General features: G+C 39.8%; 2 protein-coding genes and 1 pseudogene across 2 annotated transcripts; 1 reads left to right on the top strand and 2 right to left on the bottom strand.

Annotated features, from left to right (window-relative positions):
* Window positions 1-8,653: 8,653 nt before the first annotated feature.
* LOC136997000 (general transcription factor II-I repeat domain-containing protein 2A-like) lies at window positions 8,654-10,141 on the bottom strand (annotated as a pseudogene).
* A 3,428-nt stretch (window positions 10,142-13,569) lies between these two features.
* LOC105670245 (uncharacterized) lies at window positions 13,570-16,452 on the bottom strand. Its single transcript, XM_067354241.1, has 2 exons — window positions 14,083-16,452; window positions 13,570-13,719 (listed from the first exon to the last, which is right to left on the bottom strand). Exons 1-2 carry the CDS (start codon window positions 15,837-15,839, stop codon window positions 13,716-13,718), a joined length of 1,761 nt encoding a protein of 586 aa, XP_067210342.1. The 5' UTR covers window positions 15,840-16,452; the 3' UTR covers window positions 13,570-13,715.
* A 5,086-nt stretch (window positions 16,453-21,538) lies between these two features.
* LOC105670246 (uncharacterized) lies at window positions 21,539-23,177 on the top strand. Its single transcript, XM_067354247.1, has 5 exons — window positions 21,539-22,057; window positions 22,186-22,285; window positions 22,374-22,463; window positions 22,613-22,645; window positions 22,734-23,177. The coding sequence occupies exons 1-5, from the start codon at window positions 21,988-21,990 to the stop codon at window positions 22,759-22,761; spliced, it is 321 nt and encodes a 106-aa protein (XP_067210348.1). The 5' UTR covers window positions 21,539-21,987; the 3' UTR covers window positions 22,762-23,177.
* The last annotated feature ends 4,554 nt before the right edge of the window (window positions 23,178-27,731 follow it).

Consider the following 27,731-nt stretch of genomic DNA (forward strand, 5'->3'; position numbering starts at 1 on the left):
GTGGAAAAGCCATTAAAATGTGCCATGCCATGAAATTAGTTACCTCAATTACTAATTTTATTAGAGGTGGGCATAAATTGTCGCACAGACAATTTAAAAATTTTTTACAAGAAATTAATGCAACTTATAAAAATTTGCCCCTTTATTGTGAGGTACGATGGCTAAGTGCTGGAAAATGCTTGCAGTACTTTTTTGCCATAAGAAAAGAAATTTTACAGTTTTTACAAGAAGAAGTATCCAGTAATACTATTCATTTTGAGAAAGCTTTAATGGACAAAGATATGTTGAGTGAATTAGCTTTCTTAACGGATTTTACTCAACATATGAACAATTTGAATTTAAAATTGCAAGGAAAAAATCAATCAATTAGTGACATTATTCATTTTATAAATGGTTTCCAAATTTAATTAAATATGTTTAAAATAGAAATTGAAAACGAAGAATTTCATCATTTCCCTTGTTGTGGAGAAATAAAAAAAGAACACTCCAATGCTGATTTTACTGTCTTCGGAGACTTAATTAATGAAATTGCAATTGAATTTAATTCTCGATTTAAAGAATTACTCATATTAAAAGATGATGTGTTATTATTTAATAATCCTTTGGCCGTACCAATTGAAAATCAAAATATTAAATATCGGGTTGAATTGTGCAATTTGCGAGCTGATCCTTATCTTTCAATGAAGAAAGAAATAGGCACTAATTTTTTTAAACTTTTTCCGAAAGATTTGTACCCCGAGCTTCGAATTTTTGGTCCTAAAATGGCTTCGATGTTTGGCACTACTTACTCATGTGAAAGTGCTTTTTCTGTAATGAAACTGATAAAAAACAAAAATAGATCTTTATTAACTGATAATCGGTTATTAATTTTAATGCGAATTGCAGTGAGTAAAATAGAAATTGACATAGAAGAACTCGTGAACATAAAGTTTAATGATAACATTATTTTTAAAAAATTTACTTTTTATAAAATTAGTTTAAAAAAATTTTAATTATAAATATTAATTACCTTTTCATATATATAGTTATATATTCTTATATAGTTTATTGATTTTAATTATATATATAATTAACATATATAATTCACAACCAAGGTCTATAGAGAGAAGGTTATCTCACGCGCAAAGAGGGACGCGCGGCAAGAGGGGCACATGCTGAGCGAGGTGAGCGGCAAGAGGGGCAATGATGATCTTATCGGCTAACAGTAGCTGTCTCTCTCGCACGCTTTAGTGTTTTCTCTCTCGCTCCTTTAATATAGAAATGCTTTGAGTTTTTATCGAAAAAATATTTTTATTTTGTAAAATATTGATAGCACTGGAAATTGCGTAATAAAAATTGAAAAGTAAATTAGAAAGACGCTATAAATTACACATATTGCAAATTATAGCGCTAGATATTTAACGTTTATAATGTTAAATATCGCTGCAACAGATGCATTTGTGATACAAATTGCTTTGTACTCGTATTTAGACTGTAATATCAATGAAAATAAAATATAATTTGGGGATATACACAAAAAACATCATTTGTAAAGTAGTAAAATAAAAGAAAAAATAGTACATATTTAAAAATTATTTTAAAAATAATATTTACTGTTTATATGCATTATTTACAAAAAAAATACTATAAAGAAATTTATTTTTTATATTTAATTGTGAAAACCTCAAAAATTGTCAAGAAATTGTAACTGAAATTCATAAATGTAAGTACAATTTTAGGATAATATAAAAAGCATCATACACAAATTTATTATGATACAAACTTAAATAATAAAATTGTAATATATGTTTCAATATTGCAAATGTGAATATTTATATGATAAAATTTACAAAGTGTTAACAATTTTCAAATATTTGCTAATAAAATATTATTGAAATGTGTCTGTTAAAATCTTAAAATAATTCTTTAAAACAAATATGATGGGGTATATATTAGGGATCATTAAATATGCGGCAACATTGTGATTATAAAATTTTATAAGTATCTATAATAAAAATTAAGTATAATAAATATAATAAGTATATAAGTATAATAATAAAATTTTTATAAGTATCTATAATAATAAAAATACATATATATGTTGTATTAATCTGTTAATATAAAAAAATTATTAATTAATTTAACGCAAATAAATTTCTTTATATTAACAGATTAATACAACATATATGTATTTTTATTGTTATAGATACTTATAAAAATTTAAATATGACGGCTGGAGGACGTTACACAAGTACTTTTTGGCCTCATGGTGAAGCTTTTATATTTGATTGTTCTAATGAAAACTTAATGCACTAATATGCCAAACGATATAAAAAAGCCTAACATTTTCTCAACTCAAAGTTTTGCAAAATCAATTAACACATAATTTATATTTGAATTTTTCTTATAATTGGTTAACGCAAATGCCAAACTTGAAAAAATTGGTAAATAAACTTTCTGTATCCTACAACAACGTATCTAATATTTCTTTAAGTGGATTATCAACAACATTAAAAGTGTGTAAGACAACTTGTACTTTATTCACAAAATAATTTATATAATAAGAGTTCAAACAAATTTTTAGAAACATATACCACAAAAGCATCCAAAAAATAAAAAAACGTTTAGTTAACAAAATTTCATAAATTGATTTTGAATTTTTTTCAGATAACTGTATATAATAATCTATTGTTGCGTCCTCGGCGTTTTGATTTTCGTCGTCCGATATCGCGTTTGACAGCTGATAGAACCGCGATCGATATATTAATTTGCGGAGTTAATAAAAGAGGATAGTTGCTAAGAAATAGTAAATGTTTAACAGTTACTAGGATATTGTAAATAAACAAGTTGTTGCTAAGAGAATGTAAACAAGGAGACAGATGTCAGATTTTCGGGAGCTGCAGAAAAGTGTGGACGTGTTTCTGCTAGCTCAGCGGTGTACAATTTAAACGGGCTTGTTCTGTGTATTACCGTTCAGTGTTTGAGTGAAATAAAGTTTCTGTTGTATTCATAAAAGTGTTCTTTCTTTTGTGCGTGCCGTTTGTGACGGAAAGACCGTTCGCGGACGCAACACTATATAAAATATATATATGGCAGATATAAAACCGTATATAAAACCGTAAAACTGTATATTATGTAAACATATTATAAATAAATGTTATGATTAAAACTTAAAATTGAATTATTTATTTCAGGTTTTAGAACTACACAATAATAAATTGTTAAGAATACATTTTAACGTGCTGAGGTTTTAGGAAAACTCTACCAATTTAATTCATTTGATGTTACATGAAAATCCGTGGGAATGCGACTGTGATGCTAGAGGTTTTTACAATTTTATTCATTCAAAAGCCGAAATAATCGAAATGTCTAAAATAATATGTCATAGAAAAAATACATCCATATCAGAAATGATCTGGGACAAGTTTTGTCCGTCTGACACAACAGTGATTATCAGCATTATCAGTGCAGTAATTGCTCTTATTGGATTAATTATTTGTATTTTTAGTCTGCATTACAAATACAGATCAAGAGCACATTAAAATATGACTTTTTGCACATCAGTGGTGTTTATGGTTTGTGATGAAAGAGGAGTTGGATAAGGACAAATTGTACGATGCGTTTGTGAGCTTCTCGTACAAAGATCACGATTTTATAGCAAGCTGATACCGAAGCTACAGAGTAGCCCGATACCATCCAAATTGTGTGTTCACTATCAAAATTGGTTAGCGGACGAATGGATACCGGATAATATTGTTAAATCCGTGGAGAATTCTAGACGAACAAGAGTGGTACTCTCGTCAAATTTTTTGGAGAGCATCTGGGGAAGAATGTAGTTTCGGGCTTCTTATCGCCAAGCGTTAAATGAAGGTCGGACGCGAGTGATATTGCTCTTGTATGGTGACATCGGGCCGACAAATAATTTTGATCCTGAAAGCGTACATATCTATGAATATGTACGAATAATGGAGAAATCTTTGGTTTTATGATATGTCGCAGCGTACGTAGCAGCGAGGAGATCGAGCGGAAGTGTTCCGGCCAGGACCGTTGCCGCCACATATGACACCGTCCGATAACAGCGGGCGATTCTAATAGCCATGCGCCTATCGGCTTTGCGCACCAACGCGCTAGCGCGTTTATTGGCCATCAGATCGCCCGACCAAACCGATGTTCCATAAAGGGCCACCGACCGGACGGTGTTCATGTACAGATGCCTGACTTTGGCACCTGGACCGCCGAGGTTGGGTAGGAGGCGACTCAACGCGATCGCCATCCTATCAACTCTGGGAGTCAAAGCCTCGAAATGCCTTGTGAACTCCCAGAGTCCATCCAGGGTAAGGCCCAGATATTTCATCGTGGACCCCACAGGGACACGGGATCCACCCACCATAATGTGGGTCGGAAGTGGTTTCCCCCTTGCTGTAAAAGAAAATGGCCTTCGTTTTATAGGGAGCCACCTCCAAGCCCAGATCCCAGATCAAGCGCACGACACTAGCCACGGCTGCGTTGGCTACAGCGGCTTCCCTCCAATCTTCCCCACGGGCTATGACCAGTATGTCGTCCGCGTAGCAGACAGTGTCACAGCCCGGGAGGAGTGCCGACCGGAGCACAGAGTCGTACTAGAGATTCCACAGCGTGGGACCCAGCACCGATCCGTATGGAACCCCGCAGTACACACTTCTCTCTCGCGTTCGTCCCGTACCGTCTCGGTACGCAAACTTCCTATCCCGGAAGCAGTCCCAAAGGACTACCTGAAGATATGAGGGCAGCTGAATGTGCTCGAACGCTGCCCCCAGACAGTCCCAGAGGAGGGAGTTGAAGGCATTGGCGATGTCCAGCGATACCGCCAGCGCAACTTCCCCTTCCCCGATTGCGGCCTCCGCAAAGGAGCGGACCCGGAGGATGGCGTCGATCGTCGACCGCCCTCCCCCCCTCCCCCAGAAACCGAACTGCCGCTCGTTTAGGTTTAGGTTTAGGTTGAAACCCCCCTCTTTCCCCGGAACATATGCCGGACGAGGCGGCCCACGATAATACGCTCGTAGAGCTTGCCGACCTCGTCCAGCAGACATACAACGATACAAAGAGGGTTAGGACGATACGAAGAGGATTGCTCTGGCTTGCCTTCCTCCACTGCGAGGGGAAGAAACCGGCTTTGAGGCAGGTGATGAAAAGCCTCCTCAGCCAGTCTCCTATCAGCCTCATTGTCAGGGCCCAGGCACGACCAGGGATTCCATTAGGGCCGGGCGCCTTGGCGGCATCGCCAAGCTTGCCCCGGGCCGCGTCCATCTCCTCAAGAGATACCTCGGACTCCTCGGACCACCTCCCCCCCCCCCCGGGTGTAATGCGGGGGAGTGGGACACCATCACCTCTCACTGGGAACAGCGTGTCCACAATTTCTCCGAGGAGCCCGGGCTTCAGGCTCTCCGTGACCGGGGGCGCCCTTGCTCTCAGTTTGTTGAGAACAATTTTATAGGGGCGACCCCATGGATACCCGTCTATGGAGGTCAACTCCTCCCAGGCCCTGGCTTTCGCCTTCCTGATGGCGGTGCTTATGGAGTTTCGTGCGACTCGAAACTCCTCCAGCGCGCTCTCCGTCCTGGCTGGGTCCCCTCTACGACAAACCCGCAGGAAGCGACGCCAGGCTACCAAAGAGAGACGCCTCAATTCGATGATCTCCTCAGTCCACCAGTGCATCGCCCTGCGAGGGGACCAACGGGATCGCGGCATGGACGCATCGCAAGCGTCCGTAACCATGCCGACGATCCTCGTCACCTCTCGGCTGACGTTTTTCTGGCCGGATGTTGTCGACCAGGATTCAGCCAGAACTATCGCCGTCAGGATATCTTCTTCCATTTTACGGAGGGTTCACCCCCTTCGCTGCGGAGTGTTACGCCCGCGACGGTGGCTGAGCACCCCAGTGGGGATGGTCGAGGCCACAATCTCGATGTACCTGTGGTCAGACCCGGAGTCCACCTCCTCGACCACTCTCCACACCGTGACCAGTCGTGCGGCCGCCGGGGAAGCTCATGTGACAGCCACAATGGATTCACCCCGAGTCCGCACGCAGGTGCTCCTCGAACCTGTTTAGTAGACACAGGAGAGCCGCCGCCCATTCTCCCATCTTCCTGCCCTTCCTATTGATATGAGGGGAACTCCACAGCGTTGACCACGCATTGAAGTCCCCCGCCACAATGACCTGCCGAGGGAGGCGTCGGCGCGCACTCCACCAGCTTCGACAGGAAGGTGTCGAACAGGGCAGGGCCCCAACTCGAAGGGGCGTAACACCCATAGAGGGTGGACTCCCTCTACTCTACGGCAACAAAGAGTCCCCTATCCGTCTCATGTGAGAACGGGGGGGACTTCGCGTTCGACCTCCTGTATGCCGTCACCCCTTTGCCGCTGGGGTCTGACACCCAGTTTGGGTGACCTCTCGAAGCCCTGTACGGCTTCAATGCCACCTCCAGATCGTAACCACCCTCCATCATGGTTTGCAGGAAAAGGTCCTGCGCCATGGCGGAGTGGTTTAGGTTGGCTTGGAGGATCCGCAGTGTCATTTACTCGACATCTGCGGTATCCTCCCTGCTAACCTCCATCGCCTCCTGCGGGATGGGCGTTGTCTTGCCCTTGCCTTTTAAGTAAGGGAAATTCCCCCGCGGTCTTGCTTCCCTCGGTGGGGACTCCTCCCCTGACAGCCTTGGTGTGGCTGCTGCCGGCGTAGATGCCGGTGAGTGCGGGTGCCGAGGCCGCATCTACCTTCACTCCACTTGTGGTGAGGCCCCCTTTACGCGGGGCCTTACATCCGGCGCTGTCCACACGGTGATTGTGCGGCAGCCCACCCTCCCGGCACAGCGGATAGCTTGCCGGAGCCAAGCACGACTGTGCCAGTTGCCCCGCACCTGTAACACGCGCCGCTCCTGTCGGAAGGGCTCATGCAGTTAGTCCGCACGTGGCTCTTCCCCAGGCATCTATAACATTGCAAGAACCTCGCTTTTAACAGCGAGACCCTTGCCCGAATCCAGCCGACCTGGATACGGTCCGTCTCCGCGACTTTGTTTGCCGCTGCGAGGGGGCATCGTAACCAGGCCGTTGGGGGTGGGACAAATTGCGCCCACCCTCACTAAGGAGGGGAAGCAACCCCCCACCTCCGCTACCGCCTCTGAGACCTCCTTGGACTCAATCGAGTCCTCGAGATTGCGGACTTTCACCTCCCCCATCTTAACAGGTCGGGCAACCCTGACCCCCTCCTGATCAACGAACGCCCAATCGAGGAGTACAGGGCGCCGTGCCGGAGGGCTTCCGCTTCTTGGGGGCGGCAGCAGTGGGTTTCCTGGGGCCCCTTTGCCTCTTGTTTCCACCCTGCTGCTGCGCGGGGCCTTCCGCCTTTCCTGTCTTTTTCCTCTCCTTCCTCCCCACCACCGACACCCAGGTCTTCTGGCTTTCGGGAGGTGCCCGGGGACGGGCCTGGGGCGGGGGGGAGGCATTCTTATCCGCTAAGGCGGCGAGCTTTTGGGGAGGCGCGAGCGGCATCCCTCCCCCAGCCCTGCCCGGCTCAGTGGTCTCCTTCGAAGGGGTGGCGGAGGAGGCGGAACGGCTTTCGCCTTTTTCTCCCTCTTCCTCCTCCCCTTCCTTTCTTTTGGAGAGGAGGGGGGGGTTCCTTGTCTGGAGCCGGCCCGCTGGGGTAGCCCAATTTTCCCAGGATTGTCGAAATCAACGTTTCCAATAATCCCGGGAGAACTTTCAACACGGAGTCCTTCTCCCCTTTCCTTCTCCCGGACGGCGGGGGGAGACCTTTCTTCTCCTCGAGTCCCCTGATGGAGGGGGGGATCTATGTTTAGGAGAGCTCTTTTCCGCGGCCTCATTCAAAGCCTCCTCTCTTTCGCGTATGTGGGAGCGGCCGATTGAATGCGCCTCCCACCGGCCGCTTTGGTAACCCCGCTCCCCATTAATCCCATCGCTGGGGAGGTGGGGGAAAGGAACGACTGTTTCTCTTTCTCCTCATCTCCTCCATCTCCTCTCTTAATTTCCTGTTCTCCTTTTTCAGAGTTCCCACCTCTTCCTTCAAGAGCAGCTGTCGCGAGGCCTCCTTCGGGGCGTCACTCGAGCCAGTGGCGCGAAGGTACCGGGCCAACAAAGCGGCTTTTAACTTCTCCGTGGCCTCCCATATTAGCCTTCTTACTCCCCTTTGGATGTTCTTGGATCTCTGGATAGTTTCCCTAAATCGATCAACCTCGTTCTCAATACTGTAGAGAGCTACTGTTGGCTCCAATCTGTAGGCCTCCAGAAGCTCCCTCTTGTTTTCTTCCGCTTTCTTCAGCCTCAAGGTCGTATTTAGGCAAAAGTTTTGGGCTTGGAGAGCCAGGAACTTTTTATACTCTGCCTTGTCCCTGGCTTTTTTCGCCCTTTCTGCTCTTTTCTCGGCGGTAAACTGACCCGCATGGTCGGGGTTTACCGCCTTTCGCCCTCTCCTCTCCTTCACGGAGGAGGAGGAACAGATGGAGTCATCGGAGTCACCACTGTCCTCCACCACCACCACCTTATCGCTCTTCTCCGCCTCGCTACGGAGGGAGGGCTCCTGGGTCTCCTCCTTGACTGGGGTGGTCCTCCTTCTAATCTTGGCTGGTCGGGTCGCCATCCTGCTTTTCTCGAGGATTCTCGCCGAGGGTTCCGAGGTTGCTCAATCCGAGCCCTCCGTCCTCTCCCCCGACCTCTCCCCCGACCTTCCCGCAGCTGCCGCCGTTCTTGTCCGCAACTGGCTCAGACGGGTGCGGAAAACCCCCTCCTCCGCCTCGCTCCCGCCCGAAAAGAAAGTGTCTCTTTCCTTCCTCTTTGGCCTCGCGAGTGAAGCGTCTTTGCTGGAGTCTCCACGCACCATCTCGTCGGCCCGCTGTAGCATTACGACGCCCACCTTGTCGCATACCGCTGCCTACCTGACCGAAAAGAATCGATATGACTTAATAGTTGGGAAATAATTTGGTCAGTCTTTTGCAACTTTACATTTAAAATATTTAAATGATTCGTTTCATCAGTAATTAAAGCAAGTTCCCACAACGAGTCTAAATCTTCAAAAAAAAATTTGAATTCATTATATTTTACAGGTAATTGTTCTTGCAAGAAAAGGAAGATCTCTTTTCTTGTTGCAAAGAATTTTTCTAAACATTTTCCTGCACTGAGCCATCAAACTTTGCAATGCAAAGGTACATCTGTATAAACAGCGTTATGTTCCTCGAGAAAGTGTTGAAACTTTTGATGAGAAAGGAATTTTTTACCGCCTTTAATTACATTCGTAATTTTTGTCACGGTTTGCATTGCAGTGCATAGTTTCACATCTTTCCCACATAACGCTTCTTGATGAATTATGCAATGAATAACAGGGAATTTTAAATTTCGTTGCTTTAACTGGCCGAAGAATCCAATTTTCGAATCTATCATTTCTTTTGCGCTATCAGTAACGATAGCTGAACATTTAGAAAAATCGATGCCAAATTTTTGTAGGGTTTGATTAACAGCCTTGAAATTATCAATACCCGTTGTTCTGTTATGTAGTGGGGCAAAATCTAAGAGCGCCTCGACATGTGAAAAATCGTTTTGCACGATTTGAGCAAAAATACTCAATTGACTCACATGCCGATTATCGGTGCTCTCATCGAGACATAACGAGAAGAAAGAACAAGATTTTAATAAAGCTTTTAATTTTTGTTCTAACGAAGAAGCAATATTGTCTATTCGAGATTTTATCGTTTTGTCAGTTAAAGGAATGCTAGTAGCTTTTTCAAGAGTCAAAGAATTTCCAAATGACTTCACTGCTGCGATGAGGCATTCCTTTATAAAATTTCCTTCACAAAATGACTTAGAATTTTTTGCGATGAGATTAGAAATAGCATACAATGCTGCAAGAGCTTGTACCAAAGACGTAGCGTTATCGGTATTTAAACTACGATTTTCATGATAAATTAATTTTAATCCTTCTATTAAATTAGATTTCTTCTTGTCACATATTTTGAATACTCATTAGAATGTTTATTTTTATAATGTCTATAAACAACAAACTTTTTAACAGTATCGGGTTGATAACCACACAGAAGACAGGTGGTTTTATTATCAATAGAAGCAAAAAAAACTTTCCATACCTTATCAAAAAGTTGACAGTATCCCTGCTCGCCATCTATTGCTTAGAATCAGTATCACTAACACTATCACAATCACTATCACAATCACTATCACAATCACAATCACTATCACGGTCACTATCACAATCACTATCACTATTATGCAAATACTACTGATGGAACTCCAAATCTAGTTCCCTGATTGACCCATAGGGACGCTAAAGACACCTCGAAGGGATACGCGGTTCTCTCTCTACTTTTTACGTATGCGTGTGTGCGTGGCACGATCTCGTTATATATGTAGAGACCATCCCGCAAGGATGGCTGAACCGCACAGCCATTTGGGCTTAGCAAACCCACGTACCTTAGCTCACACACTGCGGTCATACACATACAAACACACTTAGACATTACACATAATAATCAATATCATATAAATTATCAGTGATCAGTGAACCATATAAACCATATAAATTAGGATATCTCAAAACAAAAGATTGCATCATCATATTACGTCTTACTGTTCTAAAATACCGCTTTTTCTATCGCGTAAGCGCATATCATCTCCTTCCACCAAACCAGATAGTCGCAAGAGGAGAGACCCCTCGGAGCCACGCCATATTAAACTAAACTAAACGTAGAGACTTATTCTTATTATTCATACCATACCGCAGTTAACGTTGTTAATAACACACGTGGTTTATTTTTTGTATTTTGCGGTCTTACAAATATATATATTATTCTATTCAGAACCCAGTGTATTCTCTAGTTCCAGTGACACGATAACCTATTTTTCTTTAACAACCACTTATCGTTTTTTTCTAATATGAATCTATAAAACGCTCACATGAGACTTTTAACTCGTGTCACTGATTATCATTGAGAAATAACCGAGGAGACAATAATAAAACAATTGCATATCAATGCTACCGCAGTAGGAGTACGCGCCTAAAGTTAAGTCGCGGAATTGTAAAATCCATATTAAATTAAAAGATCCATATTACAAGACAGAAAATGCTATTTGCATAATAATGATAGTCATTATGATATTGATAATGATAGTAATTGCTGGATTTACTTGAAAAATTGATAACGAGTAAATATTCGTGTAACTCTTTGATAAGATATAAAAAAAATTTTTTTGCTTCTATTTGTAATAAAACCACTTGTTTTCTATGAAGTATTATCAATTCTCTCTTGTTCAAAAATATATTCTTTATAGATATAAAAATAAACATTGTAATGATAATTCAAAATATGTGGACGAGAAAAAATCTAATTTAATTGAAAAATTAAAATTAATTATCAAGAAAGTCGAGTTCGAATATCGATAATATTACATTTTTGGTAAAAGCTCTTATAGCATCATGTGCTATTTCTAATCTTATCGCAAAAAATTCAAAGTTATTTTGTGAAGGAAAAATTTATAAAAAAAGCTTTATCGCAGCAGTGAAGTCATTTCGAAATTCTTTAACTCTAGAAGAAGAATCAAGATGCAATTAAAATAGTTCTATTTCTGTGGATGTAGTCGTCCAATTTTTTTATTTGTTCCTCTTTTGTTCTCTTATATAAAATATCCTCCAAGTCATATATAAAATTTCCTGCCAAGCCATCTCTACATACTTAGATATTACATTATCTTTATTATTTTTTAGTAAAATAGGCCTACTGGGAAAACCACTTTAAAAAAACGCATCCACAATAGTATCTCACGGGTGATGTAGAAAGCTATTGATTTCTGGCTATAAAATTACAAAATTTTTTTTAAATTGTAATTTTTTAATTATTATATTATTGCGAAAGTATATTATAATGTATGTATAAGTATAATATATGTAACATATATATATATATATGGGGCATTCTTTCTCAACTTTACACCCATGTTGCCCATTTTCTATTTGATCTAAAAATTTTTGAAAAAATCTTAAAATTTACAGAAAAATGTAAGCTTTCCAATGGCGCGTGGCAAAATTATCAAATTCAATTAGATTATACTTAAAATTTCAAAAAACCGAAAAAAAAAATAATAAAAACGGTAATTATTCAAGTGTAGCGATTATTTATTCGACGTTTTTCTCTTCCAATTAACACTTTCGAGTACTCTGTTTATCTGTGCACTGTCACATAAGTCTAAACTAAAATGGCGGATCCAATATAGCCGCCAAAAATTTAAAAAATTTAAGAAATTAACTGATTTTTATAAAACTTGGTATCAAGGGGTTTTTCGGGTTACTGTATACGAGTCTAAAGTTATTTTTCAAAAATACAAAATAGCGGATCCAATATGACCACCAAAACATTTTGAAAATTTTTAGAAACTAACGAATTTTTATAATACTTGGTATTAGGGACTTTTTCGGATTGCTAATAACGAATGTGAAGTCGCATTTCGAAAATTCAAAATAGCGGATCTAATATTACAACTAAGAATTTGAAAAATTTTTAAAAGTAAGGGAGTTTTATAAAATTTGAACAGAGAGTTTTACGGCCAGCTAAATACAAATCTTAAGTCGGATTTCGAAAACTGAAAATGTCAGATCTAATATAAAGACCAAAAATATTAAAAATTTAGGAAATTGACAGATTTTTATAAAACTTGATACTAGAGATACCTCTGGTTCTGATGTCGCCTGAGCTCTTCCCCCTACTTTTTGAAATCTTGATATGAAAAAGTCGAACTATTACCAGCATTGGAATATCTCTTAATCACCATTTCTTTGTTGATTGGGACGAAACAGTGATTTCTCAGAATCTCTGGAACTGGTGGAGCTACATCAAATCGTTTTTTCAAAAATCTTTTTGTCTTTTGGTGCTTTTTGTCATTATATGACAGTATACTAATGGGGCATTCTTTCTCAGCTTTACACCCATGCTGTTTCGTCCCAATCAACAAAGAAATGGTGATTAAGAGATATTCCAATGCTGGTAGCTTGATATTCTATTTCTTTATTAAGATCGTTACTCTCTAAATTTCTTGGAGTGAAAACGCACTCGAAAAATTCAGTGACTGATCGTGTCACTCGAGTTAGAGTGACTTTTCATTCATACGGAGTTAATTCTCTCTCTTTTTGTTGTAGAGTGAATTTTTCACTCTGCAAAGTAGAGTGATTATGTGTACTTTATTTTGTAGAGTGAATATTTTTACTCCATGCAGTATGGAGTGAATATTTCATTCACATGAAGAGTGAATGATCACTGCGTCTCGTTATCTCTTGTTCTCGTCTCATCGTTACACGTATTTGGTGCAAAATATCGTGGATATAAATATAAAAAATAGTGGATATAAATAAGAATATCTATAAGGAATACACGTAGATAGACATATAAAAATGTCAACGTTTCTTCCAGAGGTAAGTACTTATAAGAATTTATGTGTAGTTTATTTACTGATTTAAGGGGTTACCTGCACTTAGAAGGCCAAAAAAAAGCCCTTTTTTGGGAATTTTTTTTGAAGTATTGTATAAGTATTTATAAAAATAAGTTTCAGCATATGACAGACGTATATTCTAAGAGTATTACAAAAAATTTTTATGCAAAAATATTGATTTTTAAGCGTGTGATGGCGGTTTTCCCAGAGGTCCTGAAAAAAAAGGTGTCTTGCGGTGATCACTGTAGCTTTTGACTGGTTCATCTGAAATAAAAAATCCCGATTGCATTAGTTAATATAAGAGTATAGCGGGTCCCTGATCGAAGGTTTTAGCGAAATTTTAGTTTTTAACAAAATGGCGGACTTACAAAAAAAAAATTTAAATTTTCGGTAAAAAATCGCACGTTTTTTGGTTATAAAAAAAAAAGTTTTTTGAAAAAAAAAAAATCCTACGATCAGGGACCCATAAATTGTATCTGAAATAAGCACAAAAAATTTCAGACCGATCGGTTAAGCCGTTTTTGAATTACAGTGATCACCGACTTTGAAATTGTAGTTTTGAGAAAAACGCATTTAAAGTTTTTTTTACGAAATATTTTATAATAAAAATTTTTTTGGGGAACTTACACATAATCATCTATTCCAGGACCATATAATGAACCTTCTGCTTCCTCGGCAGCTTCTAAAATGTTTATTTGGTGCTGTCGTCGACGCATTCGTCCCTCCCGCGTGTTCTCTTCAGCGCGCTTGTTGGAAAGCTTTATACGCGTCGCATCCTCTTTCTCTGCATAATGATGGGCAGAAAGGCCACAACTTATTCCAATAGCATTCATTATAGCTAGAAGACCTTGGAAACCTTCATTAAAAGTGTATATAGCAATATGAGCACCCATTTCTACTATTGTAAAACTGCAGGGTGATATTTTTGGAGCTATCTTCCACACAATCTGATTGAAGCTTTCATTGTTGTTTTGGGTAAATCCACCGAGGCATCTTTCGAGCAGCTCATCCTTACTGAGATCTTCGTAAATTGGCTTAATAGCCTTCAAAACATCCGCAGGTAACGGCTCATAATCTTGCACATAGTTCTTTAAATTATTGTTGGCCTCGGCGCGTTTATATTCACACCATGACTCTGGCCCCGGCGGACACTTGCTGTGATTTGGTTTTGCTTCCGTCGAACTGTAATGATAGAATGTTGCCCAAATAGCATTTTTCATATCGTTGACAGAATTGCAGTGCCTTCGTATTGATAACCCATAATAAACAGTTAATTTATCGATGACTTTGCCAGTGAGTTTTCCTTTGCCGCTAAGCCCTTTGTTTTTCTTTTTTGCTTCACGTAGTCGAGTACCCATCCTTTTTTGCACGTGTCCTATACACTCTTTTTTGTTGATAGTTATACCTTCATAAGGATTTCCATCTACAAGACCTTTGTAAGTTTTGGAATCACCATCGCCGATATAATTAATGAATTTTACAGCGTACTGTTTAATCGAACGTTTAAAAATGTCCAAAATGCCATCGACTTCCATTTTTCCGGATGATCCTTCATGATTAGAACTACATGATTCCTTATGTGTTTCAAACCATTCTTCAAATTCTTGGGTGTCTGTTTTTGATTTCCAAAATTCACATGATTTACAGTAACGACTTTTAACAATAATGTCAATTACTTTACCACTGTAATAGCCGATAACTGAAAACACGCCATATAAAGACGAGTACCCGCGTTTTTGCCAAGTCCCATCTCCAGACACAGTTAATTCATTTGTTTCTTGTACTAATTTTTTAGCTTTACACGTTTCTTCGACTTCTTCTTTCACAGCTTTTTTCATAAAAAATTCGGCAACATTTTTAGAAGCTTCATGTATTTGTTTCGCTATAATATCATAAGTTCTAAAATCTAAGAAGTTTGGCAAATCCATCAGAGCACAAAACTTTCCTGCACCTTTCAAGCCGATACCCAATACTCTCATAACAAATATAAATCTTTTATTAATTTCGTATGAATGCCCTATAAAAGGGCTTGAAGGAATATACTCAGTAGGACAATTATCACACAACAAAGCTATTTTAAAACCAAGGCCTCGCGAACTAGCAGTTTGAAACTTTACATTCCCGTTACATTTTGCACATTTCACTAAATTAGCTATGGCAGCAAAAACAGTAAAAAAGTTTAAAATTCTATATTCTATAGAATTATCTACTGGCACAGAAATATCATTCTGCTGTTTCAATTTTTTTGCTGATGTACTAACACCCGCGTCGTCGTGTTCCGCTGTTTTCGGATTAAACATGCACTTTCGCTTTTTCGTTCTTGATTTAATAATATTAGTCCTAGTTCTTGCCTCTCTTGAAACTTTTGCATTTGATCGCGGCATTTTATATAATTTAAATTTAAAAAAATAAACCAATTTTAAGCAAAAATTTTTTTTAATAAATAGATCGATCTACTTAGCTCCGCGTCTGTTACTAAACAGTACACTAAAACAGTGATGGGAATTTGTTGCAACTTTCGGTTGGATTTTCTGGTTGACACCTACTGTCCCTCTTTGCCCCTCGCATGCTAGCAACGAAGTCTCCAAACGCGCTAACAACGCGCGTAACTAACGCGCGATATTCAGCTAGAAAATCGAGCCGAAAGTTGCAACTAATTCCCATCACTGCACTAAAACAATCGCTACTGCTCCGTCAATTATGATCGGATTAGCTTGAAAATTTATGACAACACTTTTGGGATGTTGTACTTTAAGAAAATGTCAAAATCTCAAAATCGATTTTTTCAAAATTACTGACTGCAGGTAACCCCTTAATATATTATGTAAAGAATGGTGTTTAGGTTAAATTGTTTTTCAAGGTTAGGTTAGGTTAGGTTAGGTTACAGAAAGAGTACCGTAACCCCAATTTCATTGGGGCCGGGGGCCGGTGCTTGCATGGAGCTTGCACGGGCCGCGAGGGTGGTTCAACCTCTATAAAAAGACCCGGGCAGGACGGGCTCGTTAGCCTTGGTAGACAACCGTCCTAGTGGAAGGAAAACCACGATAAAAAACCCGGAGAAGACAACTCTGTCAACAAATAACAATTATGGTGAAACTTATAACGACAGAGAGGAACACGTTACCGCCTCAGGGGATTCGGACCCCCAGAGGCCGGCGAGGGGGGTATCCGGTCCCGGTGCCCCCCCTGTCGTCATCTAGCGACGGGCCATCCAGGGCGTGCCACGCGGGCGCCCTGGACAAAAGGGTTACCGCGGATGGTGACCTGTGGGCAAAGGCCCATAGGATTCTTAGAATCCTCCTTGTCCTCCTAGAGGAGATTCGTGGGGGACGCGGGCGTGGTGAGCCCGTGAGAGAGGGTAAACGCCCTGGTGGGGGAAGGGACTCCGAATCCCTTCCCGCCAAAAAGGCGGACCGGACTGTACCCGGCGTAAAAAGCGTCGGTACACAGACCTGGGGAAGGGTGGGGCCACAAAAGCCTGCCCGCACCGAGGTAGACGGGGGGTTGGGTGTTCCCACCCTCCCCCCTCGCTGTTTCAAGTGTCTGCAACGCGGGCATGAGAGGTGGCGGTGCCCCTCGCGGGTGGACCGCAGCAAAAGCTGCCTCCACTGCGGGGACGCTGACCACCTGGCCGGGGCATGCTCGCGTAGGAGGGCGAGCTGCCCTGTGTGCAAGGAGGCGGGCAGAGCCTCGACCCACCGCATTGGTGGCAGAGTCTGCCCGATCGTCCCTCCTAAAGGGAGACGTAGGAAGAGGAAGAGGAGGGAAAAGGAGGGTAACACCCCCCAATTACCTTCTCAGGAGAAGGAGGTGGACCACCCGCCTTCCACCCCAATTATGGAAGTGGAGGAGGTGGTGGAATCCTCGGGGAAGGGAGGAGTGAGCGGGAAGGGAGAAGTCTCCCTCATTCCCGTTATCACACTCTCTCCCGACCCTGAGGCAATGGAGGTGGAGATGGAGGAGAAGGAGGGGAGTTCTTCCTCCCAAAATCCTTCGCCTATGGAGGAGGATGAGAAGGCGAGGCCTCTTGCTAAAAAGGCAAGGGTGTCCTCGCCTCCCCCTTCCATAAAAAATGGAGGGGAAGGAAAGATGGAAGAAGGAGGGGGAGGGGAACCCCTCCCTACCCTGAGGAAGGAGGAAACTAAGAGGGATGTAATAAACACCCCTCTTATTAAGAGGACACCTCTGGGGAACGGGGAAAACCCAAACTCCACCCCCTCTGAGGTTGTCTTCCAATGGAAGATGTGCGGCCCTAAAATTCGTAATGCGGATTATGAGGACTTCCACATAAGACCGCACTACCTAAGCGTGAAGAACGAGATTGAGTGCTGGTGGACTGACTATGAGTATGACCACCCAGGCATGGATCTCGGCCTCCTGGACAATTGGTACAGGAAGGAGGGGAAGAGAATTCCCTGGCTGAAGTGCCGGTGCTGGCCTGGTGATGGCCAATATCGCCGGACCAGTACCGAGCTAGTGAGGAAGATAGTTCGGATCTTAAATGAGGGGAACTACGCCCAGTGGGGGCTAAGGGCGGAAATCAGACCTCTCCCTCTCTCGACAGTAACAGCATTGTCAGAGGGGATAGTGGAGGTAGATACTGAAGAGGAGACTAGTAGTGATGAGGAGGAGGAGGCTCCACAAAGCCTTTTTTCTCTTCCCCTCACTATAGAAAGGATGGAGAGTGAGGAGGGGAAGGCCCCTAGGGGCCTTCCTCTTCCCCTCACAAGGAGTGGGAAGGAGGATGAGGAGGGGGAGGGGAGGGCTATTAAAAGCCCTCCTCTTCTCCCCATAAAGAAAAATAAGAGTAAGGCGGATGGGGGTTTCCCCCCCTCTGCCCCATTACCTTCCCCGCTTTCGGAGCAGGGGAGCATAAAGCCCCCACAATGCCCGAAGGGGGGGGATGGAAGAAGTAAAGGAGAGGACACTCACCAAGGTGAAGTTCTCTTCGTCCCCTATCCCCACCAAGGGAGGGGAGAAGGTGAGAGGAGAGGGCAGGAATATACCCCCCCCCCTACCTCAAAAGAAGGGACGAAGAGGGGAAAGGTTAGCGACACCTCTCCCTCTGGAAGGGCGACTCCGTCGGGGGATGAGATACGTCTCTCCCCCCCGTCGGAGGTTGTCCTCCGTTGGAGGACGAACGGTCCCACCATTCCATGGGAGGAACGTTCCCTCGGGGAGCTGGAACAGTGGATGAAGTGTGTTCCACCCCTTGGGAAGACGATGGCTGGTCACGTCGAGAAGAGGTGGAATGCCCTTCAGAGACGTGACCTTGGCCAAATAAAGATCGGGAGAATGGGAGATAATCCCAAGAAAAGCCAATCTTGGTTGGTGGTGCAGTACCGGGACGTGATTGGTCGCAGTCACGTCTCCGGTACAAAACAACTCAGGAGGGTGGCGGCAGACATCGCTCGGGACTTCCCATATTGGGAGGTCACGTCCGAAATCCGACAATTGGCCGGAGGAAGGACGGACCCGGCGATGTCTGTTAAAGCCGCCAAACCTCCCCCACCATTGGGGGAGATGAATAAATTTCTCCTGGCCGGCCTGGGGGAGGATGTGGACTTAGATGGATTTAATCCATCCCACTCCTCCCCCCAAGGGGCCGTGTCGGGGAAGAAAAAGGGAGGGAAAAAGGGGGGGCAGAACTAAGAGGGGATTTTCTCTCCTCTCTGCCCCTTCCCTTCCTGAGCAAGTAATGTCAAAAACAGGGGGGGTTGGCGCCTTGACGGGGGTCAAGGTGCCAATCCCCACCCCCCCAACAACATCGGGAGGGGTGTAGGGAGGCAGAGGTGACCCTGCTTCCTTACAAAAGCAAGGAAATAAAGCCCGTTAATCGGGCAGCCCGGATGGTATCTTCCGGGCGGGAAAGTGCTGCAATAAAGCGGCAGGCCGGGGGAGTCTTCAGGACGTAATGCTCATGGCGGTTCCCTGGACTCCCCCACCTAGGCCAGTGAGGGTCACCGGTGGAGTTTTAGTGGGTATGCCTGGGAAAAACCTTCTTTCCCAGGAGACTCCCACATAACCCGTGGTCTTCCCCCGAGGACCACGGGTATCCATAAAAGATTTCTCCACCTAAAAAAAAAAAAAAAAAAAAAAAAAGGTTACAGAAAGAGTAAATCGAGATCTCACAGCATGTGGTCCGCCGTGCTACGTAGCTTCGTCATAAATTTGGTTTGCATATCGATAAACAAGTAGTACAATGAGAAGTAACTTATATAATGACTTGTAGTTTATTAAATCGGCAAGTGCGTACCATGTGCTGCAAAATCTCGGTTATAGTTAAATCTGTCGAAATAATATTAAATTTTTTTCTTTCGTTAGGAGACATTAAACAGTACTGAAACCTTAAATAAATTTTTATTAAGCAGTGGAATTTTGGAAGACGCCGTCAATATTTTGAAAGGTAAGATTTGCAATAAAATTAAAATTATAGTTTGGTAATGTTATAGCAGTAATATAATTGTGTATATTAATAAACATTAATAATAAATTATATTACTGCTATAACATTACCAAACTATAATTTTAATTTTTGGAAGGTTCTCGAAATTACGAGAACCTTCCAAAAAGTTTATCTTATGGAGAGAGTAATCGAGAAAATCACTCTCTAACGTCGAGTCGAAACAACAGGTCGCATAAAGAAATTAATTAGAGAGACAGTCGGTGATTTTTGGTCGTGTATTAAGACTTAGAATTTATCAAGTCAAGCATTGTAATATTTTTTGTATTTAACTTGAATTAAAAGATATCGTGTTCAGTTAAAAGCAGTGTCGAATCTATTTGATTAATACAGTTGTTCCTGACATTCAGTAACTTTTGTCGAAGCAATCTTATATACAATAAATAAGGTCGGATATAAGACGTAACCGTCCTATCGTTTAAAAATTTAGTCGGTTGCAGATCTTTAAGATTTTATTCTTTATTTAAAAAAAAACTATAGATTTGTGTCGATAAAGAAACTAACCGAAAGTTAATAAGAGAACTTACAGCTCAGAAGTGGGATTACGGGCTCATTAAACCCGTGTCGAGTCGAAAAGTAAAAAACGAACATTGCCGCGTCGTGTCGGAACGGAGTACGGGCTCATTAAACCCGTATCCAGTCAAAAAGTAAAACGAACATTGTTGTGTCGTGTCGGAACAATTTACGGGCTACAGAAACCCGCGTCGAGTCGAAAAAAACGGCAAAATTCGTCGTTGCGTCGTGTCGGGCCGATTAACGAATTTGGCAAATCCGTGTTGAGTCGAAGAGGCTGGAAATTCCTCATTGGAGTCGAGCCGGGCAGTAGAATGCCGAAAACGAGGTCCATGATGGACAGAGAAGACCTAGAAAAGGCTTCGTTAAAGCAGCTTCAGAAAGAGGCACGGAGATACCAATTACCGGTCTTGAACGACCGAGACTTAATGATTGAACAAATTTTGACTCACCTGGAGAGAGCTAGTCATACCGAAAGGACGTTGGAGGTGCTACGGGAGACGGGTGAGATGCACGATCCTGCAGAGTCGTCCTTGAGTCGAGCCACCGAAGCAGACCCATCGAATTCAGGAGCGCTCTGTCACGCCATCACCGAGATGACGGCGATGATGCAACAACAACAGCAGATCTTGCTCCAGGTCTTACACAGGTTGGCTCCCCAGGAAGCAAGCGTGCTGATAAGCCGGGACGAAGGGACAGCAGGTCCAAGCGGTCTGGTAACCCTATCAAGGGCAACATCCGGTAATGTACAATCGAACCAAACTATTTACTCGAATAACTAGTGATGGGCGTTTAATCGATTACTGATCGATTATGTCGATTATCTAGGGGAGCATAATCGACAATAATCGAATATTGCAGAAGCAAAATTTAATCGAAATAATCGACTATTTAAACACTTAATCGATTATTGTTTTATTTTTTAATCCTATTTTAATTAACCAAGATTAACACTGTGTACAAAAGTCTTAAAATCGTAAGCAAATTAACCAATTATAGGCTGGTATTCATAGTCAGATCTTATATTTTATATTTAGATCGTTTTAAGATCTCATCTCACTCAGCCAATGAAATAACCATATAGCGCTATTTTATTGGTTGAACGAGATTTTAAGACGATGTTGAATGTAAGATCTGATTATGAATACTGGAAGTCGAATACCGGAAGATCATTCTCATAATGTTATAAGAATAACTAAGTCTTGTTTATGGCCTTAAGAATGATGACGTGATACACGACGCGTGATTGTCCAATAAGCGTACTGCTTTCCGCAGCTCACTGAGCAAAGCAGTACGTTTATTGAACAGTCGCGCGTCGCGTATCGCGTTTTGTCTGGTGTGCCCGATCTATATATGTATGTATACGTATCACATTGAAGTGCGTTCTACATATGCACGCATTTATCTATAGTACACGTTACGTATATTATAGATTATGCGTATGTTATATGTAGTTTACGGAACGTTTGTGTTTTCTATTTGGTGGCACAAGTATCAGTTAACCAAACTTAACCTAACTAATCAATTTGACCGGTCATCTGTGTTTTTACATAAAAATGTTGAAAAATTGGCTAAAATCTACAGAAAATAGACGACAAAAATTAGAAAATGAAGATGATGTGGACGGTAACTTTTATAAAATTAATATAAATAACACACAAAAAGACAGTTTTTATTACGTTACAGTTATAGTACTAATTAATTATTTTTTCTTTTTTTTATTTACTGCAAAAATAACATTGCAATTACATCAGAGATATCTTCAGAATCTGGTGAAATAGAAATTAATAGCCATTGTAGCGAATCAACTATATATAGTAGTAGTAGAGCATCTTCTTTTTCTCGGGCAAAACGGTAAGATATATTTTTTAATCCTGTAGATCATTATATAAATTAAATTTTCTGCACGCACATACACACTGTTATCTATTGTGATTTACAGTTTTAAAGCATCCTTATGTTTTGGAAGTACTTCTGATAATGATAATCAAGAATTAGACAATTCTAAGGAGAACTCTGAATGTAATACTAGGTTTGTAATTATTTATAATATAGATTTAATTTTTTATATTTATATTTTATGTTATATTTTAGAATGCTCTTATTAATATTGGTTAGTAATAGTTATACATAAATATTTTTTTGTTTTATAAATAATGATAAATTTTATGAAAATTATAGCAAGCAAAAAAGAAAAGACAAAAAAACTAATGGGTATGTAAAAATTAGGAAACAATAAATTAGTTTTGTTTAAATAGCAAATATATAAGTTCATTAATTATATTTACATTTTATTTTCAAGAACATTTCGTACAAAGTCTGATGCATGACATTTCTTTACTAAACTTGACGAGAAAAGGGCTCAATGCAATATTTGTAAAAAGATATTTAAAAATTGCGGAAATACTACAAACTTTTTAACCCACATTAAAAAGCAACATAACATTGAGTTTGAACAATATTTAAATTCATCAGATTCTGATGAATTGTGTTCTCAAGAGAAAGTAAGAACATCCAAAAATTTAACAGGTTAGTAAAAAATAAATATAATTATAGATGTATCAGGCTCTGATAATTGTTAAAATCAATAAATTTGATAGGAGCGTAAAGAGCCAACAGCCAGATTCGTGCGAAGGTTATCGTGTATTAATTTATAACCATTGAACAATACATTAAAAAACAAACGTTTCAGCCTGTCATCAGGCCTTTATCAATGTTATTACAAAATTCAATAAATACGCAACGCAAAAATTAAATACAAAAACCGAAGTAAAAATGACATAATAAACTGAAGAGTAGTTAAAACCACGTTAAACTGTAATAAAAAAGAGCCAAATGAGAAAATTCCCGTTACAAAATGAGCGCAAACCAAATAAACAGAAAAAAGAAACAATTTTTACATACTTGTGTTAAACATAGTAGAAAGCTCGTCCACCCAAGATGGAACGAGGTAGGACAAAAAACTTAGAACCATATAATGTGATGGTTGAAACCTCAATGTACGTGATAGAATAACGATAAATTCAAGCGATGAAAGATTAGTGAGAGGGCGGTGGAGAAAGGGGGGGGGCGGAAAGAACAAGGAGTATGGAGGGTATAAGTACCTAGGAGGGGAAGACAGGAATTAATATATGAAAAGAAAAACGATACAATTATAAAGGGGGAAACAAATTAATAATGGGGAGATAGGAGTCAGGTAACCGTTCTGTGTCATTTTGATTGTTCAAGCCTGCACGTTGTCTTTTTATGAACACCATTTCGGATATCAATCTCTTTCCATAAGAAGGTTCTCCGTCCAGAATTCTCACATTGTCCCAGTCAAAATCGTGAGAAAAATCCAATTTATGTTTGGATATAACAGAGGGGAAACAGCTCTTTTTTATATCATTCTTGTGTTCTTTGATTCTAGTATTAAGCTGTCTTTTTGTCTGACCCACGTAAGTTTTCTCACAATCTCGACATGATATCATGTAAACAACATGACAATGTGAAAATTTATTTAAACTGTCTTTTCCTGTCCGTATGAATTGTGTTATAATAGATTGTTAGGAATTGAACATGATAATTTTAAATTGAAGCTTCTGGCTATGGAGTTAAAATCTTTATAAACCGAAGGAATGTAAGGAATGGTAAAAAAAGTCTTAAAGTCATTATTGTCATAAATATTGTTTGAACAATTACTAATTAAATTAAAGTCACTAAATTTTTTATGAATTAAAAACTTAAGCCTATTATGTATAGTCGAAAAAATAAAATTGATAGGAAAACAGTTATTAAGTAGGATATTGATTGCAATAGTAAAATTCTTGTTATGAAATTCAGGATGAGAAAGTAAAAAAATTCTGTCCGTTAAACTTATAATGGTCCCTTTTTTGTGCGATATCGGATGGTGGGAATGATAATTTAATAATCTACCCGAAGAAGAAGGTTTCCGGAACCAGTCAAATGTGATAGTGTTATTTTTCACAATCAGAGTTAAATCGAGGAAATTAATCCGATTGTCCACACCAACTTCCACAGTAAACTTTAGTCTCTCATGGTAGGAATTAAAAACGTCACTAATAAAATTTATAGAATTGTTAGGTGCAGCTAAAATGATATCGTCCACATAACGGTAATAAAAAGGTAACCTGAAAGGTAGTCTATCTAACGCACTGATTTCAAGGTCCTGTAGTACTAAGTCAGCAATCAATGGGGATAAAGGAGAGCCCATGGGGGTGCCATAAGTTTGTTTGTAAATTTTGTTGTTAAAATTAAAAAAAGTGGAGCTCAGTATCAAGCGGATGCCCTTCAGAAATTCATTAAGAGGGATGGAAGTATTTGGGGAAATTAAAACCCATCTGTTAGAAATGCTGTCAATAGCTAATTCTATGGGGATGTTCGTGAACATGGATACAACATCTAGGGAAATAATTTGAAAATCGTTCCCAATAACAAATCCCTTTAATTTGTCAACAAAATCGAAACTATTTTCAATGTGGCTATCAGGAAGGGGTAAACTATTTTGAATAATTTTATGAAAATAAACCGAAAGAGCGTATAAAGGGCTATTGATGGAGGAAACTATAATTCTAAGTGGGAATCCAGGTTTGTGGATTTTTGGTAATCCATAGGCTCTAGGAAGGACGCCGTCACTTGTCATTAAGAATCTATAAATATTGTCCTCAATAAATTTGTTTCTCTTCCACCTCATCAATAGCCCTTTATACGCTCTTTCGGTTTATTTTCATAAAATTATTCAAAATAGTTTACCCCTTCCTGATAGCCACATTGAAAATAGTTTCGATTTTGTTGACAAATTAAAGGGATTTGTTATTGGGAACGATTTTCAAATTATTTCCCTAGATGTTGTATCCATGTTCACGAACATCCCCATAGAATTAGCTATTGACAGCATTTCTAACAGATGGGTTTTAATTTCCCCAAATACTTCCATCCCTCTTAATGAATTTCTGAAGGGCATCCGCTTGATACTGAGCTCCACTTTTTTTAATTTTAACAACAAAATTTACAAACAAACTTATGGCACCCCCATGGGTCTCCTTTATCCCCATTGATTGCTGACTTAGTACTACAGGACCTTGAAATCAGTGCGTTAGATAGACTACCTTTCAGGTTACCTTTTTATTACCGTTATGTGGACGATATCATTTTAGCTGCACCTAACAATTCTATAAATTTTATTAGTGACGTTTTTAATTCCTACCATGAGAGACTAAAGTTTACTGTGGAAGTTGGTGTGGACAATCGGATTAATTTCCTCGATTTAACTCTGATTGTGAAAAATAACACTATCACATTTGACTGGTTCCGGAAACCTTCTTCTTCGGGTAGATTATTAAATTATCATTCCCACCATCCGATATCGCACAAAAAAGGGACCATTATAAGTTTAACGGACAGAATTTTTTTACTTTCTCATCCTGAATTTCATAACAAGAATTTTACTATTGCAATCAATATCCTACTTAATAACTGTTTTCCTATCAATTTTATTTTTTCGACTATACATAATAGGCTTAAGTTTTTAATTCATAAAAAATTTAGTGACTTTAATTTAATTAGTAATTGTTCAAACAATATTTATGACAATAATGACTTTAAGACTTTTTTTACCATTCCTTACATTCCTTCGGTTTATAAAGATTTTAACTCCATAGCCAGAAGCTTCAATTTAAAATTATCATGTTCAATTCCTAACAATCTATTATAACACAATTCATACGGACAGGAAAAGACAGTTTAAATAAATTTTCACATTGTCATGTTGTTTACATGATATCATGTCGAGATTGTGAGAAAACTTACGTGGGTCAGACAAAAAGACAGCTTAATACTAGAATCAAAGAACACAAGAATGATATAAAAAAGAGCTGTTCCCCCTCTGTTATATCCAAACATAAATTGGATTTTTCTCACGATTTTGACTGGGACAATGTGAGAATTCTGGACGGAGAACCTTCTTATGGAAAGAGATTGATATCCGAAATGGTGTTCATAAAAAGACAACGTGCAGGCTTGAACAATCAAAATGACACAGAACGGTTACCTGACTCCTATCTCCCCATTATTAATTTGTTTCCCCCTTTATAATTGTATCGTTTTTCTTTTCATATATTAATTCCTGTCTTCCCCTCCTAGGTACTTATACCCTCCATACTCCTTGTTCTTTCCGCCCCCCCCCTTTCTCCACCGCCCTCTCACTAATCTTTCATCGCTTGAATTTATCGTTATTCTATCACGTACATTGAGGTTTCAACCATCACATTATATGGTTCTAAGTTTTTTGTCCTACCTCGTTCCATCTTGGGTGGACGAGCTTTCTACTATGTTTAACACAAGTATGTAAAAATTGTTTCTTTTTTCTGTTTATTTGGTTTGCGCTCATTTTGTAACGGGAATTTTCTCATTTGGCTCTTTTTTATTACAGTTTAACGTGGTTTTAACTACTCTTCAGTTTATTATGTCATTTTTACTTCGGTTTTTGTATTTAATTTTTGCGTTGCGTATTTATTGAATTTTGTAATAACATTGATAAAGGCCTGATGACAGGCTGAAACGTTTGTTTTTTAATGTATTGTTCAATGGTTATAAATTAATACACGATAACCTTCGCACGAATATCTGGCTGTTGGCTCTTTACGCTCCTATCAAATTTATTGATAAATATAATTATTTTTTCTAACAAAAAAAAAATTATTATATTACATTTATTTTTATTATATTGTTATATTTATTATTTATCTTGTTTCTATATTACTCTTTCTTATATTTTTTTTCAATTTTTTTAGATTCTGCATTTGAAAAAAAATCATTTAAAAATTTATTTAAAAACATAATTCCATATGACAAAAATAGTAAAAAGAAAAAGGATTTAGATCAGAAACTCGCTATAATGATAGCTAAAGATTTCCAGCCTTTATCTTTAGTTGAAGATGAGGGATTCTGTAATTTTGTAAAGGCTTTAAATCCGAGATATAAAATAATTTCAAGAAAAACCTTAACTGCCACTATATTGCCTGAATGCTACGAAATAGCAAAAAAAAATTTGAAAAGTTTATTAGAAAGGGCTCCTGCTGTTTCCTTAACAGCAGATGGATGGACATCTACCGCTAATGACAGTTACCTCGGTATTACGTGTCATTTTTTTGAAGAAATTTCAGATTCCTTAGTCTTGCATTCTACTGCGTTGGATGTTATACTAATTGAAAAAGCTTAAACCGCAAGGAATTTAAGTCAGCTAATCAGAAATTGTTTAACTGAATGGGAGATTTTTGACAAAGTAAATCATATTGTAACT

The sequence above is a fragment of the Linepithema humile genome, chromosome 1 (assembly GCF_040581485.1).
Source record: "Linepithema humile isolate Giens D197 chromosome 1, Lhum_UNIL_v1.0, whole genome shotgun sequence".
Classification (NCBI taxonomy): Eukaryota; Metazoa; Arthropoda; class Insecta; order Hymenoptera; family Formicidae; genus Linepithema; species Linepithema humile.